We start from the raw sequence: 16478 nt of genomic DNA, 5'->3' as shown, positions 1-16478 counted from the left end.
TCTCTAGGCCAGTCCCATATCCCGCCTCCGCGCTCCCACTCGCTCTCCCAGCGTCGCACACCATCCCCGTCCACCCACTCTTTAGCCATTTCCGTTTGGATTTCCGCAGCAGCAACCCAGTTGTCCTCCCCCCCCACGCTAAATCTCTTTCTAGCGTGATTGCTCCCCCCATATTACTTCCGTAAGTCAGCTGACTTCAACTGACCCCGGCTACTCCTGCTCACTCCTCGACCCCCCCATGTGGGGAATTCCCATCCGCCTTGCGCCTGTCTTCCCGCCTTATTCTTTCTGGCGCGGGAACATCCCTTTACCTGACCCGCCTCTTATGGCGCAGCTCCATTTCCCCTCCCCCTCCCCTTCCCCATTCTCCAACTATGTCCCGTCTTTCCCCCCTCACCGGCGCCCACATTTCCCCATGTCTCCCCCCTTCCCAATTTACTTCTCAATTAACTTCAACCATAACATTAACAATAACATTTCCTGCAGCATCAGTCCCTCAGTTCCGATCCAATTTCTCCTCTTTGATAAAGGTCCATGCTTCCTCCGCCGTCTCGAAATAATGGTGTCTCTCCTGATACGTGACCCATAGTCTTGACGGCTGCAGCATCCTGAACTTCACCTTCCTTTTATGCAACACCTCTTTGGCTCGGTTAAAGCTCGCCCTCCTTCTCGCCACCTCCGCACTCCAATCCTGGTACACCCGTACCACTACATTCTCCCATCTGCTACTCCGCACCTTTTTAGCCCATCTCAGGACCTCTTCTCTATCCTTAAGGCGGTGAAATCGCACAATTATCGCCCTGGGTGGTTCTCCCACTTTTGGTCTTCTCGCCGGGATCCGATGTGCCCACTCCACCTCCAAGGGGTCCGTAGGGGCCTCAGCACCCATCAGTGAGCTCAGCATCGTACTTGCATAAGCTCCACAGTCCACTCCTTCCACACCCTCAGGGAGACCCAGTATCCGAAGGTTCTTCCTTCGCGCTCCGTTTTCTAGGGCCTCGATCCTTTCAGTACACTTTTTATGAAGTGCCTCGTGCGTCTGTGTCTTAACCGCCAGGCCCAGGATCTCGTCCTCATTATCTGTCACCTTCTGCTCCACCACGCGGAGCTCTGCCTCCTGGGTCTTTAGTGTCTCCTTGAGCCCCTCAATTGCCTGTAGCATCGGGGTCAGCACCTCCCTCTTCAGCAGCTCCACACACCGTCTCAAAATTTCATCCTGCTCAGGCCCCCATGTCGCCTGCGCTTTCTCCGCCGCCATCTTGTGCTTCTCTCTTTCTGACCCTTTGGTCGATGATTCCTCGCGCTGCAGCCGCCGCCGCCGGTTTTTTCCTCCTTCGTTGGGGGGGGGGGGACTCCCTTCTCACACACCCCACACCGGGTTGCGTCGTCAAAAAATTCCCCGTTGGGGCTCTTAAAAGAGCCCGAAGGTCCGTCGGAGCTGGAGCCGCCGAAACGTGCGGCTAGCAAGGCATCACCGCAACCGGAAGTCCGTTCTTGTTCTTTTTCAACCACCTGATCAAAAATCGTTTCTGATAATTGCATTTCAACTTCATCTTCACTCTTTGATTTCTCCTCTTGTCTTAACCTGTGACTTTGCGACCTTGTTACTACACAATCCGGAAAATCCCAGGATATTCATCTTTCATCATTTCAGTTGTCTGATTTTCCACTGGCTTATCAACCACAGTAGGCATCACTCCCACCTGCGATCCAGCGATATCATTACCCAAGATAAACTGTATTCCTGGACAAGATAGTTTCTCTATCACTCCTACTACCACTTCACCACTCTTCACTGGACTTTCCAACCTTACCTTATATAATGGAACACAACTCCTCTCACCCTGAATTCCACATATTACCAACTTTTCTGGCACTATTCTTCCCAAACCACATAATTCCTCATCTCTTACCATAAAGATTGACTAGCTCCCGTATCTCTTAAAATTGTGACTTCTTTACCTGCTCCTCCTGATATACATGAGTAAACTTTACCCACACAAGTAAATTCTTTAAAGACATCTGGCACCTTCTTATCAATCACCTCTTGATCAGGCTGTACAACCTTTTGCCCTCCTTTGCTTCACTTAGGCTTTCCTTTACCACTTTAACAAACCCCATTGTCTTATCCTGTTTTACCACATCAGCCTTCCCAGTGCTTTTCTTCAACCACCAACACTGTGACTTTACATGGCCTAGTTTATTACAGTGAAAACATTTGAAATTTTTCATTTCTTTTCCACCGTCCTGGATTTCTTTTTTAGTCCGAGGTACACTCTCCTTATTATCTCCCATCAGATCACCTTTACCACTTGAGTATTTCTCATGTCCCCAGTTTCTATCCCTCACCGGCTGAAACTGATGTCGGAAACCAAGCTTTGATTTATGAACTAATTCATAATCATCTGCCATTTCTGCTGCTAATCTCGCAGTTTTAACCCTCTGCTCTTCCGCATGAGTTCTCACTACATCAGGAATGGAAGTTTTAAACACCTCCAAAAGTATAATTTCTCTGAGAGCTTCATACCTTTAGTCTATTTTCACAGCCCTTATCCACCTATCAAAATTACTCTGTTTGAGCCTTTCAAACTCCATGTATGTTTGACCAAATTCTTTGCTTAAATTTCGAAACCTTTGTCTGTAAGCTTCAGGCACTAGGTTCATATGCACCTAAGATGGATTTTTTCACCTCCTCATACGTCCCAGATACCTCCTCCGGTAGTGATGCAAACACTTCACTAGCCCTACCTACCAGCTTTGTTTGAATCAGTAATACCCACATGTCCTGTGGCCATTTCATTCGTTTAGCTACCTTCTCAAATGAAATGAAAAAGGCTTCTACTTCCTTCTCATCAGAACTTGGCAATGCTTGGACATATTTAAATAGATCCCCACCAAGCCTTCGACTTTGACGCTCTTTCTCACTATCCTCATCACTATCATCCAACTGTACCTTTCCCTTGCGTCTGGCAATTTTAACTGACTGTCATGTTTCATGGCCATTTTCTTAAGTTCAAACTCTCACACTTTATCTTTTTCCCTGATCTGTATCTCCCTTTCTCTTTCTTTTTGTTCTGCTAAGGCTATTCTTTCTTTTCTCTTTTCTTCTCTCTCCTTTTCTTTTTCCTCTCTATCTCTTTCTCTTTCTTTTTCTGCTCTCTCTCTTTCTTTTTCCTCTCTTTCGTATTCAAGCTGCTTTAATTCTTTCTCATGTTCCATTTGTTTAATTTGTAACTGAACTTTTGCCATTTCCAGTGAGTCAAACTGTATCTCAGGCAACTTTAAATGCTTAGCCATCGGCATAATTACATCATCTTTTCGCATTTCGTCAGGTAATGTTAACTGCAATGTTTTTCCCAAATCTAACAGTCTGCTTTTAGTCTCTGTCCATAAGGTACTGCGTGTGACCGTCTCCACCCCCAAAAACATCAGAGCCTCAACACTCTCCCTACTTAAACTAGAATACCACACCTGAAAATCAACCCCAATATTCTCACCCCTCACTGTCTTTAAGTTCACTAAGTCAATCGAATAGAAAGACTTTTATCACCTTCGAGCCCCTAATTTGTTATGGGCCAGGGTTTGGAGAACCCCAAAGTGTATCATGGAGTTTACCTGACCCACAACCTTTAACAGATTGTGGTATAGGAGCACTCGGCCCGCTCTACAGGTGTGGTACAGCAGAAATGGAAAAGTATTTTTTAAAGCAAAACAATGTTTATTCTATGAACACAAGTTAACCTTTTTAAAACATACAGTGAATATCTTAGCAACCATCAATTCAAATACAACCCCCAAAGAATACAACACTAAGTAATGCTTAAGCTGTCCTTTTAACATTCATAAGACTTTCAAAAAAACTTTAAACAAAAGCACATCAGGTTAAAGTCACTACTGAGAGCAGTTATTAGTTTTCAATCACCAAAGGATCGATTTGCAGTCTTTAGATTACAGAGAGAGAGACTAATACCCGACTAATACCCCTTCTGGCTGTGACTGCAGCTATCTAGCTCTGAAAACAAAACTAAAACACACCCTGCAGCAAACAGCCTAAAACAAAAGTAAAAAGCTGAGACAACCCAGCTCTACCCACTCTGTCATCACTGCAGTAGTAAACACTCATTTATTAAAGGTATTCTCACTACAGATATTTATATACATATATACACTATGTTTTAAAAAATACCCATTTATAAACACCCATTTCTTAAAGGTACTCTCACATGACAGACCTAACCATGTTTTGTTAATTGTTTTCTCAAACAGTCTGTAGTGAGCTCTGTATATGTTAATACATGATTAGTTAATGTGCAGTCAGTATAGTCAGATGATCTTTACAGTATTTTTTGAACAAGAGTGAAATGTTTGCAATTGTCCAGTCCTCTAGCACCACCTCAAGAGTTTCATGATGATTGAAATATTATGGCCAGTTCCCCCTCAATTTCCACTCTCACATTCAGTCTTGTGCTTTATCGGCTTTAAGAACAGACAGCCCGTCCATTACATCTTCTTGATCAATTTAAAACCCTTCTTGTGTCTTAATTACCTCCATTTTACCATGGCCTGGGTAGCAACTTCTTCCTTGGCAAAAAGAGCCCTTGCCATAGGTATTCTTTATCTCAGCGATGCCCTCTGCCTCCATGCGTAAATCTCCTTTTGGGTCCATAATCGGCCCCACTCCTCCCCTTAGTTCCCATTTACTATTTACATGCCTCTGGAACACTTTGGGATTCCATTTTATGTTAGCTGTAAAATCTCTTCACGCTCCCTCTTTACGTATTTGCTTTTTTTTACCTCCCATCTGAACCTATATTTAGCTTGGATCCGAACTGTACTTTCTACTTGATATCTTTCATAACACACATTCTTTCTCCTTTGTCTTAATTTCTATCATTTTTATTATCCAAGGAGTTCTGGTTCTGATTGCCCTCCCTTTCCTATTCTGGCACTATATCTTGACTGTGGCTGATACATTTCTTCTTTGAAGGTAGCTCATTATTCAGTTACCATTCGTCCTGCCCATATTTGATTTCAATTTATTCAACCCCGATCCATTCTTGCCCCACTGAAGTTGCCTTTCCCCCTATTTATTGTTAGTCTGAATTGTTCCCTGTACTTATCCTTGGCCAGCTTAAACCTTAGGTAGGATACAATAGTCATTTTCCCCTAGCTGCCAGACTCTGCTGAGTTTATCCAGCATTTTCTGCTTTTATTTTAATCTAGAATTATTATTTGGCAAACTTACCATATGCCAATAATTGGGGCTGGTTTAGCACAGGGCTAAATCGCTCGCTTTGAAAGCAGACCAAGGCAGGCCAGCAGCACGGTTCAATTCCCATACCAGCCTCCCCGAACAGGCGCCGGAATGTGGCGACTAGGGGCTTTTCACAGTAACTTCATTTGAAGCCTACTTGTGACAACAAGCGATTTTCATTTCATAATGCGTAAGTTAACCACCTGAAACTCCTTTATAACCATCATTATGGTCAAGCTGCCCATTTCAAAGAGTGCAGCAAGACTCTTGTGAAGAGCAACTGAGATTGCAAATGTAATTGAACCAAGAGAGGGAGGAAGATTTAAAGAACACGAAAGATAATTGTATAAAGATAATTAACCAAGAATGTACAAGGAAAACAACGAAAGTAACAGACTAGAAAAACAAACTTGCTGAGATTATGAACCACAAAGATATAAAAGTGGATGTGAAGAAAGCAAATGTACAGCAAAGGTCCAAAAAAATGAAACAAGATTTTCTTTAAGTCCTGAACTAAAAGTCAACGTCCAAAACCTGTCTCTACATCACAGCCTCTATAAGGATCAGAAAACTGTGCCCTCTCAATCTCGATCCTTTTCATAGAATTTTTTTTTTTACAGTGCAGAAGGAGACCATTCGGCCCATCGAGTCTGCACCGGCCCTTGGAAAGAGCACCCTACCCAAGGTCAACACCTACACCCTATCCCCATAACCCAGCAACCCCACCCAACACTAAGGACAATTTTGGACACTAAGGTCAATTTATCATGGCCAATCCACCTAACCTGCACATCTTTGGACTGTGGGAGGAAACCGGAGCACCCGGAGGAAACCCACGCACACACGGGGAGGATGTGCAGACTCCGCACAGACAGTGACCCAAGCCGGAATCGAACCTGGGACCCTGGAGCTGTGAAGCAATTGTGCTATCCACAATGTGCTATCCACAATGCTACCGTGCTGCCCTTCATATAATGAGTGAGAATAGTTGTCCCTATTGGTGCCCCGCCAGCTGGCGCGGAAATTACATCTCCGGGCGGCGCATGCGCGGGAGCGTTAGCGGCCGCTCACGGCATCCCCGCGCATGGGCTGTGGAGGGAGTCTCTTCCGCCTCCGCCATGGTGGAGACCGTGGCGAAGGCAGAAGGAAAAGTGTGCCCCCACGGCACAGGCCCGCCCGCGGATCGGTGGGCCCCGATCGCGGGCCAGGCCACCGTGGGGGCACCCCCCGGAGCCAGATCGCCCGCGCCCCCCCCAGGACCCCGGAGCCCGCCTGCGCCGCCTTGTCCCACCGGTAAGGTAGGTGGTTTAATCTACGCCGGCGGGACAGGCATTCTAGCAGTGGGACTTCGGGCCGGAGAATCGCAGTGGGGGGGGGGGGGGGGGGGGGGGGGGGGGGGGGGCGCCAACTGGCGCGGCGTGATTCCCGCCCCCGCCGAATATCTGGTGCCGGAGAATTCGGCAACTGGCGGGGGCGGGATTCACGCCAGCCCCCGGCGATTCTCCGACCCGGCGGGGGGGTCGGAGAATCTCGCCCTATATCTCAAATATGGATTAGTACTAAATACATAAGGCTAGCAATTGAGAGCTCATAGGATAACTTTGTTATTTAATTTATCCAGAGGTAATAGTACAAATGTTCTTTTTTTTAACGATACAATACCTTTCACAGGAGCATTTAATTTTGTATTTGGTTGGAATGGAAATGCTGCTCTGGCATTTGGAATCTTGCCTCCTGCCATCTACTTATTAATCTGTTACAAAGTGAAATCAGATACCCAGATCACCATTGCTGCTGTAATGAGCATATTTTATGCCTTTCTAATGATTGCAACAATACTGTCCATTGTTGGTAAGTGTTTCTTTCATTACACTTGTAGAAATAAAATTCATATTGTGCAGAAACTAACTTCATCAATGCAAACCTTTGAAATTAATCAGTTTAAAACCTTATAATATTGATAACTTTTTCATGTCGATATTAATTGATTAGTTAATATGGCATGCTATTATGAATCACCATATAAAAGATCTGTAATCAAAGCATTCCTTTGAGAACCAAAGTTGACAGATCAAAAAGTGGAATGAAACATAAAAATGCAAAGAACATAACAACAGGAGTAGGCCATTCAGTCCCTCAAACCTGTTCCACATTCAGTTAGCCTGTGACTGATCTATCTTGGTTCCAAACTATTGTGCTAATTTAATAGTGCTCCAAGTATCCCTCTTACCTTTTGAGCAATTAAGTAATTTTAGGACTAACAATATAATGAAAATCTTTATTTTATGCACACTTTGTTATTTTCCAATAAATTCCTATTTCCAAAGATTTAATGGAAACGTTGGAGATCTTGTGGTGCAGTGAGTAGCGCTGCTGCCTCTGAACCAAAAGTGCTGGGTTCAAGTCCCACTCCAGGATTTGATGGGCAAGAATACAGTTTTTATAACGCAGCCAAACAGGTTAAAGGCAAATCCTTCCAACATGAGTCAATGACAGGTGGTAAGAGTGGGAGATATTTCTGATCAACCATGTGATGGAAAGAAAATTGGAACCTCGACCATCGCTGTCCAGACTAAAACTTGAATGTAAAACATGTTGCTACAGGAACTCCGATTCTTTGGGGACTGGTTCGCTCATTTGGTTGGATGATCAGTGTGGATCAAATTAGTGGCAACAACATGGGGTTTGATCCCTGCTCCATTTAAGGTGGATTTAAGATATGCCTCCTTGCCCTACCCATGGTGGAGATTGTGGCAGTGTGGGTTGAACCTGCTTTCCAGTAAAGAACTGAATGGGAATTGTTTTCACTTGATGTAGGCTATTTGGACTTCAGCTTTTGATAAGATCCCACATGGGAGACTGATAGCGAAGGTATCACGGGATTCAAGAAAATTTCGCAAATTGGATCCAAAATTGACTGAGTGGCAAGAAGCAGAGTGTGATGGTTGAGGGGTGTTTTTCCAACTGGAAACCTGTGCCCAGTGGGTCCCCGCAGGGATCAGTATTGGGGCTCTTGCTGTTTGTGGCTTATCTAAATGATTTAGATATCAATCGAGGAGGGTTGATCAGTAAGTTTGCGGATGATATGAAAATTAGTGGTGTGGTAGATATTGAGGAAGATAGCCTTCGATTACAGGAGGATCTAGATGGGCTGGTCAGATGTGCTGATTAGTGGCAAATGGAATTCATTCCGGTTAAGTATGAGGTGATGCACTTAGAAGGACAAACAAGGCAAGGGAAGACGTGATAAACGGCAGGACCCTGGGAAGCACCGAGGATCAGAGGGACCTTGGTGTGCATGTACACCCGTCCCATAAGATAGCAGAGCAGGTAGACACAGTGATTAAGAAGACATATGGTACATATGGTACACTTGCCTTTATTAGTGAGGCATAGAGTTTCAGAGCAGGGAGGTTATGCTGGAACTGTATAAAATGTTGGCTGGGCCAGAGCTAGGGTATTGTGTGCAGTTAGAAATCCACATTATAGGAGAGATCTGATAGCACTGGAAAGGGTGCAGAGGAGATTTACTTGAATGTTGCCTGGGCTGGAGATTTTTATCCATGAAGAGAGATTGGATAGACTTGGATTGTTTTCCTTGGAGCAGAGGAGACTGAGGGGGGACATGATTGAGATGTATAAAATTGTGAGGGGCATAGAGTGGACAGGAAGAAACTTGTCCAATTGGTGGAGGGATAAATGACGGGGGACGTAGATTTAAGGTAAGGGGCAGGAGGTTTAGAGATGATGTGAAAATAAAGAAAAGTACAGCACAGGAACAAACCCTTCAACCCTGCGCTGACCATGCTGCCCGTCTAACCTAAAACCTTCTCTACTTCCAGGGTCCATATCCCTCTATTCCATCTCTTCATATATTTGTCAAGATGCCCCTTAAACGTCTCTATCGTACCTGCTTTCACCACCTCCTCCGGCAGCGGATAAACCTTTTGAGCCAGAGAGTGGTGGGGAGTTTGCAACTCTCTGCTTGAAAGGGTGGTAGAGGCAGACTCTTGTATGTTTTAAGAAGTATTTAGATGCAACAGTCGGGCGGGTGGGGGGAGCCGTTCTGCTGGCCGGGATGGCTTCAGCAGGGCCTGGGGGACTGGTGGGATGTGGTCCGGGGGTGGCGAGTGGGTTACAAAGGGGCACTATCTGGCAGGCCGGGTCCACGTGCAGCCGGTGCCATGTTATACGGCGCAACTGCTGCAGGTCGTCGCCATGCACATTTGCGGCCATGGACCCGGCAATTCTCCGTCCATATCTGCATATTTATGTGGTGCATCTGCTAGCCCCCCACTGGGGGGAGACAACTTTTTTGGTTGCAAGACAAGTCACATACTCCGGACATAGCCTCGAAATCGGAGAATCCACCCCACTATCTCAGTATCTATCATGCAAAGACATCAGAAACCAAATAGAGATAGAAAAAAAATAAACGACTAACAATCTAACTGCCGGGATTCTCCGTTTGGGAAACTATAGGCGGGATTCACCGTTCCCTGATGCTGATTTCGTAACCTGCGATCGGACGGAGAATCTCTTCTGACGCCAAAATCGGGGACGGCGCCTGTTTCACGCAGGCTTTGTATCCCCCGTCCCCTCCGAAATGGCGTCATCGTGTCGCGTGCTGCACGTCGTTGGGATGGCATTAGCACATCACCTGGAGGCCCCCCCCGATGCTTTGTCCCCGATGGGCTGAGGTCCTGACCACACGTGGTTGACGTGTGGTCTCAGCGGTCGGGAACTCGGCGTGGTGGCTGCGGACTGTGTCCAGCGCCGCCACAGTCGAGCAGGAGCCGTGCTGCTGGGCCGGGGGGGCATCCGCGAGGGCTGAGGAGACTGGTGAGGGGTGGCCTGGCGGTGGCCAAGGGTACACTATCTGGCAGATTGGGTCCGTGCATGGCCGGCAACATGTTTTACGGCGCGACCACTGTAGGTCGGCGGCGTGCACATGCGCAGCCACGGACCCAGCCATTCTCCAGCTGATTTTATCGTGGGAGTTTTACGCTGCGCGGCTGCGAGCCTCTCACCAGTCGCAGGATCGGTGAGGAGTCGGCAGCGATTTCTTTTTGACATAAAACGGCAGATTCTCCGCACTCAAAAATGGTGAATCCAGCCCTATTTTCTCCTGCAGGAGGTGAATTGGAACAGATTTATGCTCCCGCTGGGACCGCAAATCAGGAAGCATTTCAATGCCCCATGCCATGCAAATTATGGAATATGAAGGATTCCTGAGGACATCCTGCTATAGGACCGCCATTTTGAGCAGGCAGCCTGATAGCGAAGTCCCACAGCTGAACACCCGCCCCCCGCATCACAAAGCAGCCCCCCACACCCAACCCCCAGATTTTACGGGACTCCCCCTTCCCCCAAGTACAGGGGTGACCTGCCCCCAAGAGACCCCTGGATAGGAGCACCCCCCAAAAGACCCCCTGGAAAGGGAGTTGGACCCCCAGATACCCCCTAAATAGGGGGCTCCTCAAAGAGACTCCCTGAATAGCTGGACTCCCCCAATTGTGCCTGAATTGGAAACCCTCCACAGAGATCTCCTGAATTGGGAGACCCCCCCCCTCACAGAGGCCCCCTGAATTGGCAGACCCTCCTAGAACTGCAAATAGGGGGACACCTCAAGACTTCTGAATAGGGGAACCCTCCCCCAAGACCCTCTAACTAAAGGGACCTCTAACCCCAGCGATTCCCTAACTAAAGGGATGCCCGTACAGTGACCCCCTAACCAAAGGCACCTGCCCCAGATATCCCCTAACCAAAGGAACCCACTCCCCCCTGCCATAGACACCTCAGAAAAGAGACCCCGGTTCTGGAATCTCGAGAGCAGACTAGATAAGGGCCTGAAAAAAACTGCTGCTGCAACACTCACCTGGGAATATACCTGCTGGCTTAGACAGAGGAACATGTCCATTCCTAGAAAGAGAAAAGCAGTGACCTGTGTTTAAACCACTCAGATCGTTTGGCTACAAGCCACTCATTAATTTATCTTTGTGGGCTGTGATTGACAGCTTCCACGAAGATAGCTGTCAGCCTTGCTACAATCATCTACCTTCATGGATGATTAACTCTGAAGTTCTGAAACCACAGTGTTTACAAACATCAACCACTTCAAAGTTAGATAAGTGCTGTCAATTTTCCGCTAGCACTTCAAAATCACTTGAGCGTGAAGGGGAGAGGGGGGGGGGTGATTGCAATGCGCTTAACTTTGTGGATGCCTCCCAATCTCGGGGGTCACTGGAGAAGTCTCCCTATCCAAGGGTTCTCTGTGGAGGGTCATTCTATCTCGGGGGGTGCCTCTTGTTTTAGAGGTTTCTAGGGAGGCGGTAGGGGAGTCTGGTAGGGGAGGGGTGCCAGGTCGTGATTTGTGGGGGGAGGGTGGCTCTCTAGTGGACTTTGGGGACAAATCCCTTCCGGATTGACAACTTGGCTGATGACGATGTCAACCACGGTGAGGGGCCACAGGTCCAGCGGTCCCCCTACAGTCTTCTGCCGCTCCCGGTGGTTGTGCGCAGCCTTCTCTGGGGGTGAGGGGCACATAAGGCGACAGTGTTAATACGACGCATGCAGCCCAGGCAGTGGGGGGGTGATGGCCTCAGTGGCCAGGTCGTCCGACTATGGCAGCCTGTATGGGTACCCGCATGTGGTGCAGGTTGGGGATTTGGCCGTCCTTGGAGGGGGTAGGGTTACAAGTGTCTGGACGGGGTTAGTGGCAGGGGCACACTGCTGCCTACGCACTCTGGCTGCCCAGAGGGAGTCGTGCAGTTTTCTCCGGCACTACTGGCCCCCCGGACAGTGTTGCCGGTGGCGGTCACGGCCTCTGCCACCTGCGCCCAGGCATGACGGATGCTGGAAGCTGGCAGCCTCCTTCCTGGGTCGGAGTACTGGATCATCTGCTGCTCCGCCACTGTGTCCAACAGGGTCTCCAGCATGCCGTCTATGAATCTCGGGGCCGCTCTCCTCGCTGCCATCTTGTTAGCTCGGATGATGTATGTGGGGGGAGAATTTTTTATATGCGGCTGCAGTTTGTCAGCCTTTGGGTGTCAATCGCGAAACCTGCAAATCCCGCACCGTTTCTCATTAGAATCGATTGTGTTCCACGTGACGCCGGAGCTAGCCCCTTAAATGTAGCGGAATTGGTCCTGGTGCGGCACCGTTAAGCAATTTCTATGTTCATCTTTTCTCATGTGTTTATTATTTTAAATTTCAAGGAAGCTTTCAATTCAAAAGAATAAAGTACCCACTTAAGAAGGAGACCAAATTACAGCAAGTGTCCCGTTGACTTCCGAAGATAAGCTGTGGGGAGAAATTAAACTCACATCTGCCCATTTCATGCCTGAAAAGTGTGTGGACAGTTGTTACAAATTGTGGGAGGCTGGATGGGGTTGAACACTTTAGACACCGTGCCAGTTTTAGACAGGCCTGTAAATGAACAAACTGTCTGTCTAAAAGAGGACAGGAACAATTAGGCATGCCATTCGGGATCCTGCATTGTTTGTCAGACACTGATTGGAAAATTCTGGTGTAAATGGGTGGAGAATGGCCTCAGCAGAGATTCTTCAACTAGATGAGGGGTTTCACGTGAACATAAGCTCATTTTCACACATTCACCTGCAGTCTGTTGGTGGGAAAGATGAGCCAGGAACTATTTCTGTATTACTAACATCATGTTCTGTGCTTTTAGGTGAAATGGTCAAAGAAAACACCATTGTCACTCCGACAAGCTTGTTCTTCATCTCCATGATAATCCTCTTCGTCTCAACAGCAATGCTGCATCCCCAGGAATTCCCCCTTGTTATTTATGGACTGCTGTACATCATTTGTATCCCCAGTGGATACTTGCTGTTGCCAATTTACTCCATGGTAAACATGAATAACGTTTCATGGGGCACACGTGAAACAGCCACTCCGAAGAAAAAGAAGAAAAAGAAGCCTGAGCAGCTTCTGCGATATGAAAAGAAATGGAAATGCATCTGCTGGGATATTGAATTTTCAGTCAAAGAGGATAAAAAGGAACAAACTCAATATGCAGACAGGTAACTTGCTTTCCATTTGCAATGTTATAATTTCCTGTCGTCTCAATCTAGAATTCTTCTAGCAGCTCACAGTACCATTTCCCAGTTCTCTGTGTTTGTGATTACTTCTGAACTACAGAGCTAGTTACTGATTTTTTTGGTTTAGATTGCCCCTCACAGAAAACAAAAATAGATAATATAGGCCGGGGTTCTCCATTCCCTGCAGCTGAGATTGGGATTCCCGATCAGGCGGAGAATTGCGCGCTCCCTGAAAGATGGATTCAGCGCCAGGCACCTGACCTGTTGCCATTCTCCACTTCCCCATAGCCAGCCGTGGCATTCTACCCGCCCCGCGCCATTGGGAAAATGCAAGTGCATGTTCAGCATATAATTAACAGGATGGAAGCCCAATTCTCTACCCACCCACCGCCCGCACCCCCCTGCCACCGTGATGCTCCCACCCCGACATAAGGAAATCCATGGGCGACGTGCGAGGTTGCCCAAGCACTTTTGTGATGTTGTGAACACCAAGAACCCATCAAAAGATGGTAAGTACTTTCTGCTTTTACAAAAGAGGCAGTGAATCCACTTAGTTCCTTTTCTAGTGGGGAGGAGCTGTCAATCATAGCACAACTGTTTATAAATGTTGTGGTTAGTATCAAAGACTTTGATCATGTACTTGTATCATGTACTTGAGATGCTTCAAGTGTGAAGGGAAAGATCAACAGGCAATTCATGAAGCCAACCCATAAAACTGCCAATCACAGGCGAGTGAAAGGTTTTTCTCAGTGAAATTCAACGGGCGTTTTGCATTTCAAAGGCTGTTAGGGAATTTGAAGCCCTTTCAAGAGTTCAGCTGCTATTTTAAAATGTTTTGTCTGAGGCAGCAGATGTTAGGAAAGGGAAAGTGTATCTGCTTTGATTACTCACTGAAGTGCCTGGACTGCTTTTCAGCTGTCAGGCAGAGAAATTCAGACTGCAAAGGCTATCTTAGATTTAACACACTCAGATCAGGAGGATGCTGTTGAGCAGAGGCCTGTTGAGATCACCATGCTGAGGGTAATTCTCAGGTTGCCCAGGGCTAGAAGGGGCAGACCAGATATGGGACCCCAATCTAGAGAGTGGGGGAAGGAATCCAGGGTCATCCCCTCTCTCACAGCCCTCATACGCCCAATCCTCAGGATCCTTAGGGTCCTCCCCATCTGTAGCCTGACAGGGGCAGAGGGGAAACTTATCAGTGCCCTGACCCACCTAACCCCCCTTGGGGTCCACCACGGCAGGCGCAGGTTTCACTGCCAGAGTGTAGGTGCCATGGCACAATGCACCATTAGCAATGCCAGCGTCGGGGACTGAAGAGGGTTGACTAATGGGAACCGCTGTAAGGGGGAGTGGAATTACATTGTGGGGGGAGTGGGGCCAGCCTGTGGAGTTTGTGATCGGGCCGATCGTTCAAAATGACAATCGATACTGGGATTTTGAGGGAATCCAGCGAGCTATCCACGGTGCATAAATCTGAATGGTTAAGAAGTGAGACTTGCACTTTGGCCCTGCTCCCAGTAGCAGCGAAATCTTGCCGTGATTCTCCGACAGTGGGAGCACTTAGACTCCCGAATGGAACTCCCAGCCATAGAGGGCTGAATTTCCAGGTTCTGTTGATGTTGGGAACAGAGGAGGACAAGGCTGGGAAATTACAAGGCCGGACAATGTGCCACTTCCTGACCGGTTTCTGGCAAAGGCCAAGACCACCCTCTCTCACTGAGGTGGGCACGCAATTAGGCTCATTAAGAATCGTGTGAAAGGTCAATTGAGAAGGCTGAATTGGATTTTCCATTCAGCCTCCAGTTTCCTAACATGACGAGTTGCAGACCAACTGATTAGAGGCAGGCTGGGTTTCTAGTGTTTCTGGCAGGTCGAAGAACCCTTCCTACTTGCTTGGGCAAGGTGTAGCCACAGAGCACCCTGGAAAAGGACCATCCTCTCCTTGCACCACAGTGGTAATCTGGCTGATTTTAATGCTTTTTTAAGATGTGACGGAGAGAGCACCTTCCTGTTGAGCTGCCCTCTGCAGTAAATACCTTGCAATTCAGTCAAGTATTCCTTCCAACTTTAAAAAAAGTATATATATTTATTAAAATTTTGAACACAATTTTTCACCCTTACAAACAACCCCCCCCCCCCCGTAACAAATGGAAAGAAACCGCACATAGCAAGACATAAACATGGTAAAAATATATGTTACAGAACTTTGTACATTGGATTCCTCCCGTACATGCCAGTTTTCCAGATCCTTCATGTATTGTCTTGCTCAAATACCCCCCAGACAGACCCCCCTTCCCCCTCCCTCCCACCCCCCCCCCCCCCCCCCGCACTTCGTAAGACATCCCACCCCCTCCCCCCCCCTGGGTTGATGCTGCTGCTGACCGACCTTCATCTAACGCTCCGCGAGATAGTCTAGGAACGGTTGCCACCGCCTGGAGAACCCCTGCGCAGACCCTCTCAAGGCAAACTTTATCCTCTCTAGCTTGATAAACCCAGCCATATCATTTATCCAGGCCTCCACGCTGGGGGGCTTCGCCTCCTTCCACATTAGCAAGATCCTTCACCGGGCTACTAGGGACGCAAAGGCCAGAATGCCGGCCTCTTTTGCCTCCTGCACTCCCGGCTCGTCCACTGCTCCAAATATTGCTAGCCCCCAGCTTGGCTTGACCTGGGCTTTCACCACCTTAGATATTGTTCCCGCCACTCCTCTCCAGAACCCCTCCAGTGCCGGGCATGACCAAAACATATGGACATGGTTCGCCGGACTTCCTGAGCACCTCCCACATCTGTCCTCTACCCAAAAGGACCTACTCAGCCTCGCCCCCGTCATGTGCGCTCTGTGAACCACCTTAAATTGTATCAGGCTAAGCCTGGCATGCGAGGAAGAGGAATTAACCCTACTTAGGGCTTCAGCCCACAGACCCTCCTCAATCTCCTCCCCCAGCTCCTCTTCCCATTTACCCTTCAGCTCCTCTACCAACGCCTCCCCCTCTTCTTTCATCTACTGGTATATCGCCGACACCTTGCCCTCTCCAACCCATACGCCCGAGGTCACCCTGTCTTGAATTTCCTGTGCCGGGAGCAACGGGAATTCCCTCACCTGCCGCCTCACAAACGCCCTCACCTGCATGTATCTGAAAGCATTTCCCGGGGGTAGCCCAAAC

General features: G+C 47.9%; 2 protein-coding genes across 2 annotated transcripts in view; both read left to right on the top strand.

Annotated features, from left to right (window-relative positions):
* LOC140421322 (chitin synthase chs-1-like) overlaps positions 1-12542 on the top strand; it is a 46244-nt gene extending 33702 nt beyond the window's left edge. Inside the window, exons 5-6 of the mRNA XM_072506012.1 lie at positions 6926-7105; positions 12472-12542. Of these exons, the coding sequence (XP_072362113.1) occupies positions 6926-7105; positions 12472-12542 (251 nt within the window). The remainder of the gene's footprint in view (positions 1-6925; positions 7106-12471) is intronic.
* A 257-nt stretch (positions 12543-12799) lies between these two features.
* LOC140421262 (chitin synthase chs-1-like) overlaps positions 12800-16478 on the top strand; it is a 48603-nt gene continuing 44924 nt past the window's right edge. The window contains exon 1 of the mRNA XM_072505882.1: positions 12800-13296. Coding sequence (XP_072361983.1) covers positions 12800-13296 — 497 coding nt within the window. The remainder of the gene's footprint in view (positions 13297-16478) is intronic.

Source organism: Scyliorhinus torazame, chromosome 1, assembly GCF_047496885.1.
Source record: "Scyliorhinus torazame isolate Kashiwa2021f chromosome 1, sScyTor2.1, whole genome shotgun sequence".
NCBI lineage: Eukaryota > Metazoa > Chordata > Chondrichthyes > Carcharhiniformes > Scyliorhinidae > Scyliorhinus > Scyliorhinus torazame.
The sequence above is the reverse complement of the archived record's forward strand: the minus strand, read 5'-3'. Positions and strand labels throughout refer to the sequence as shown.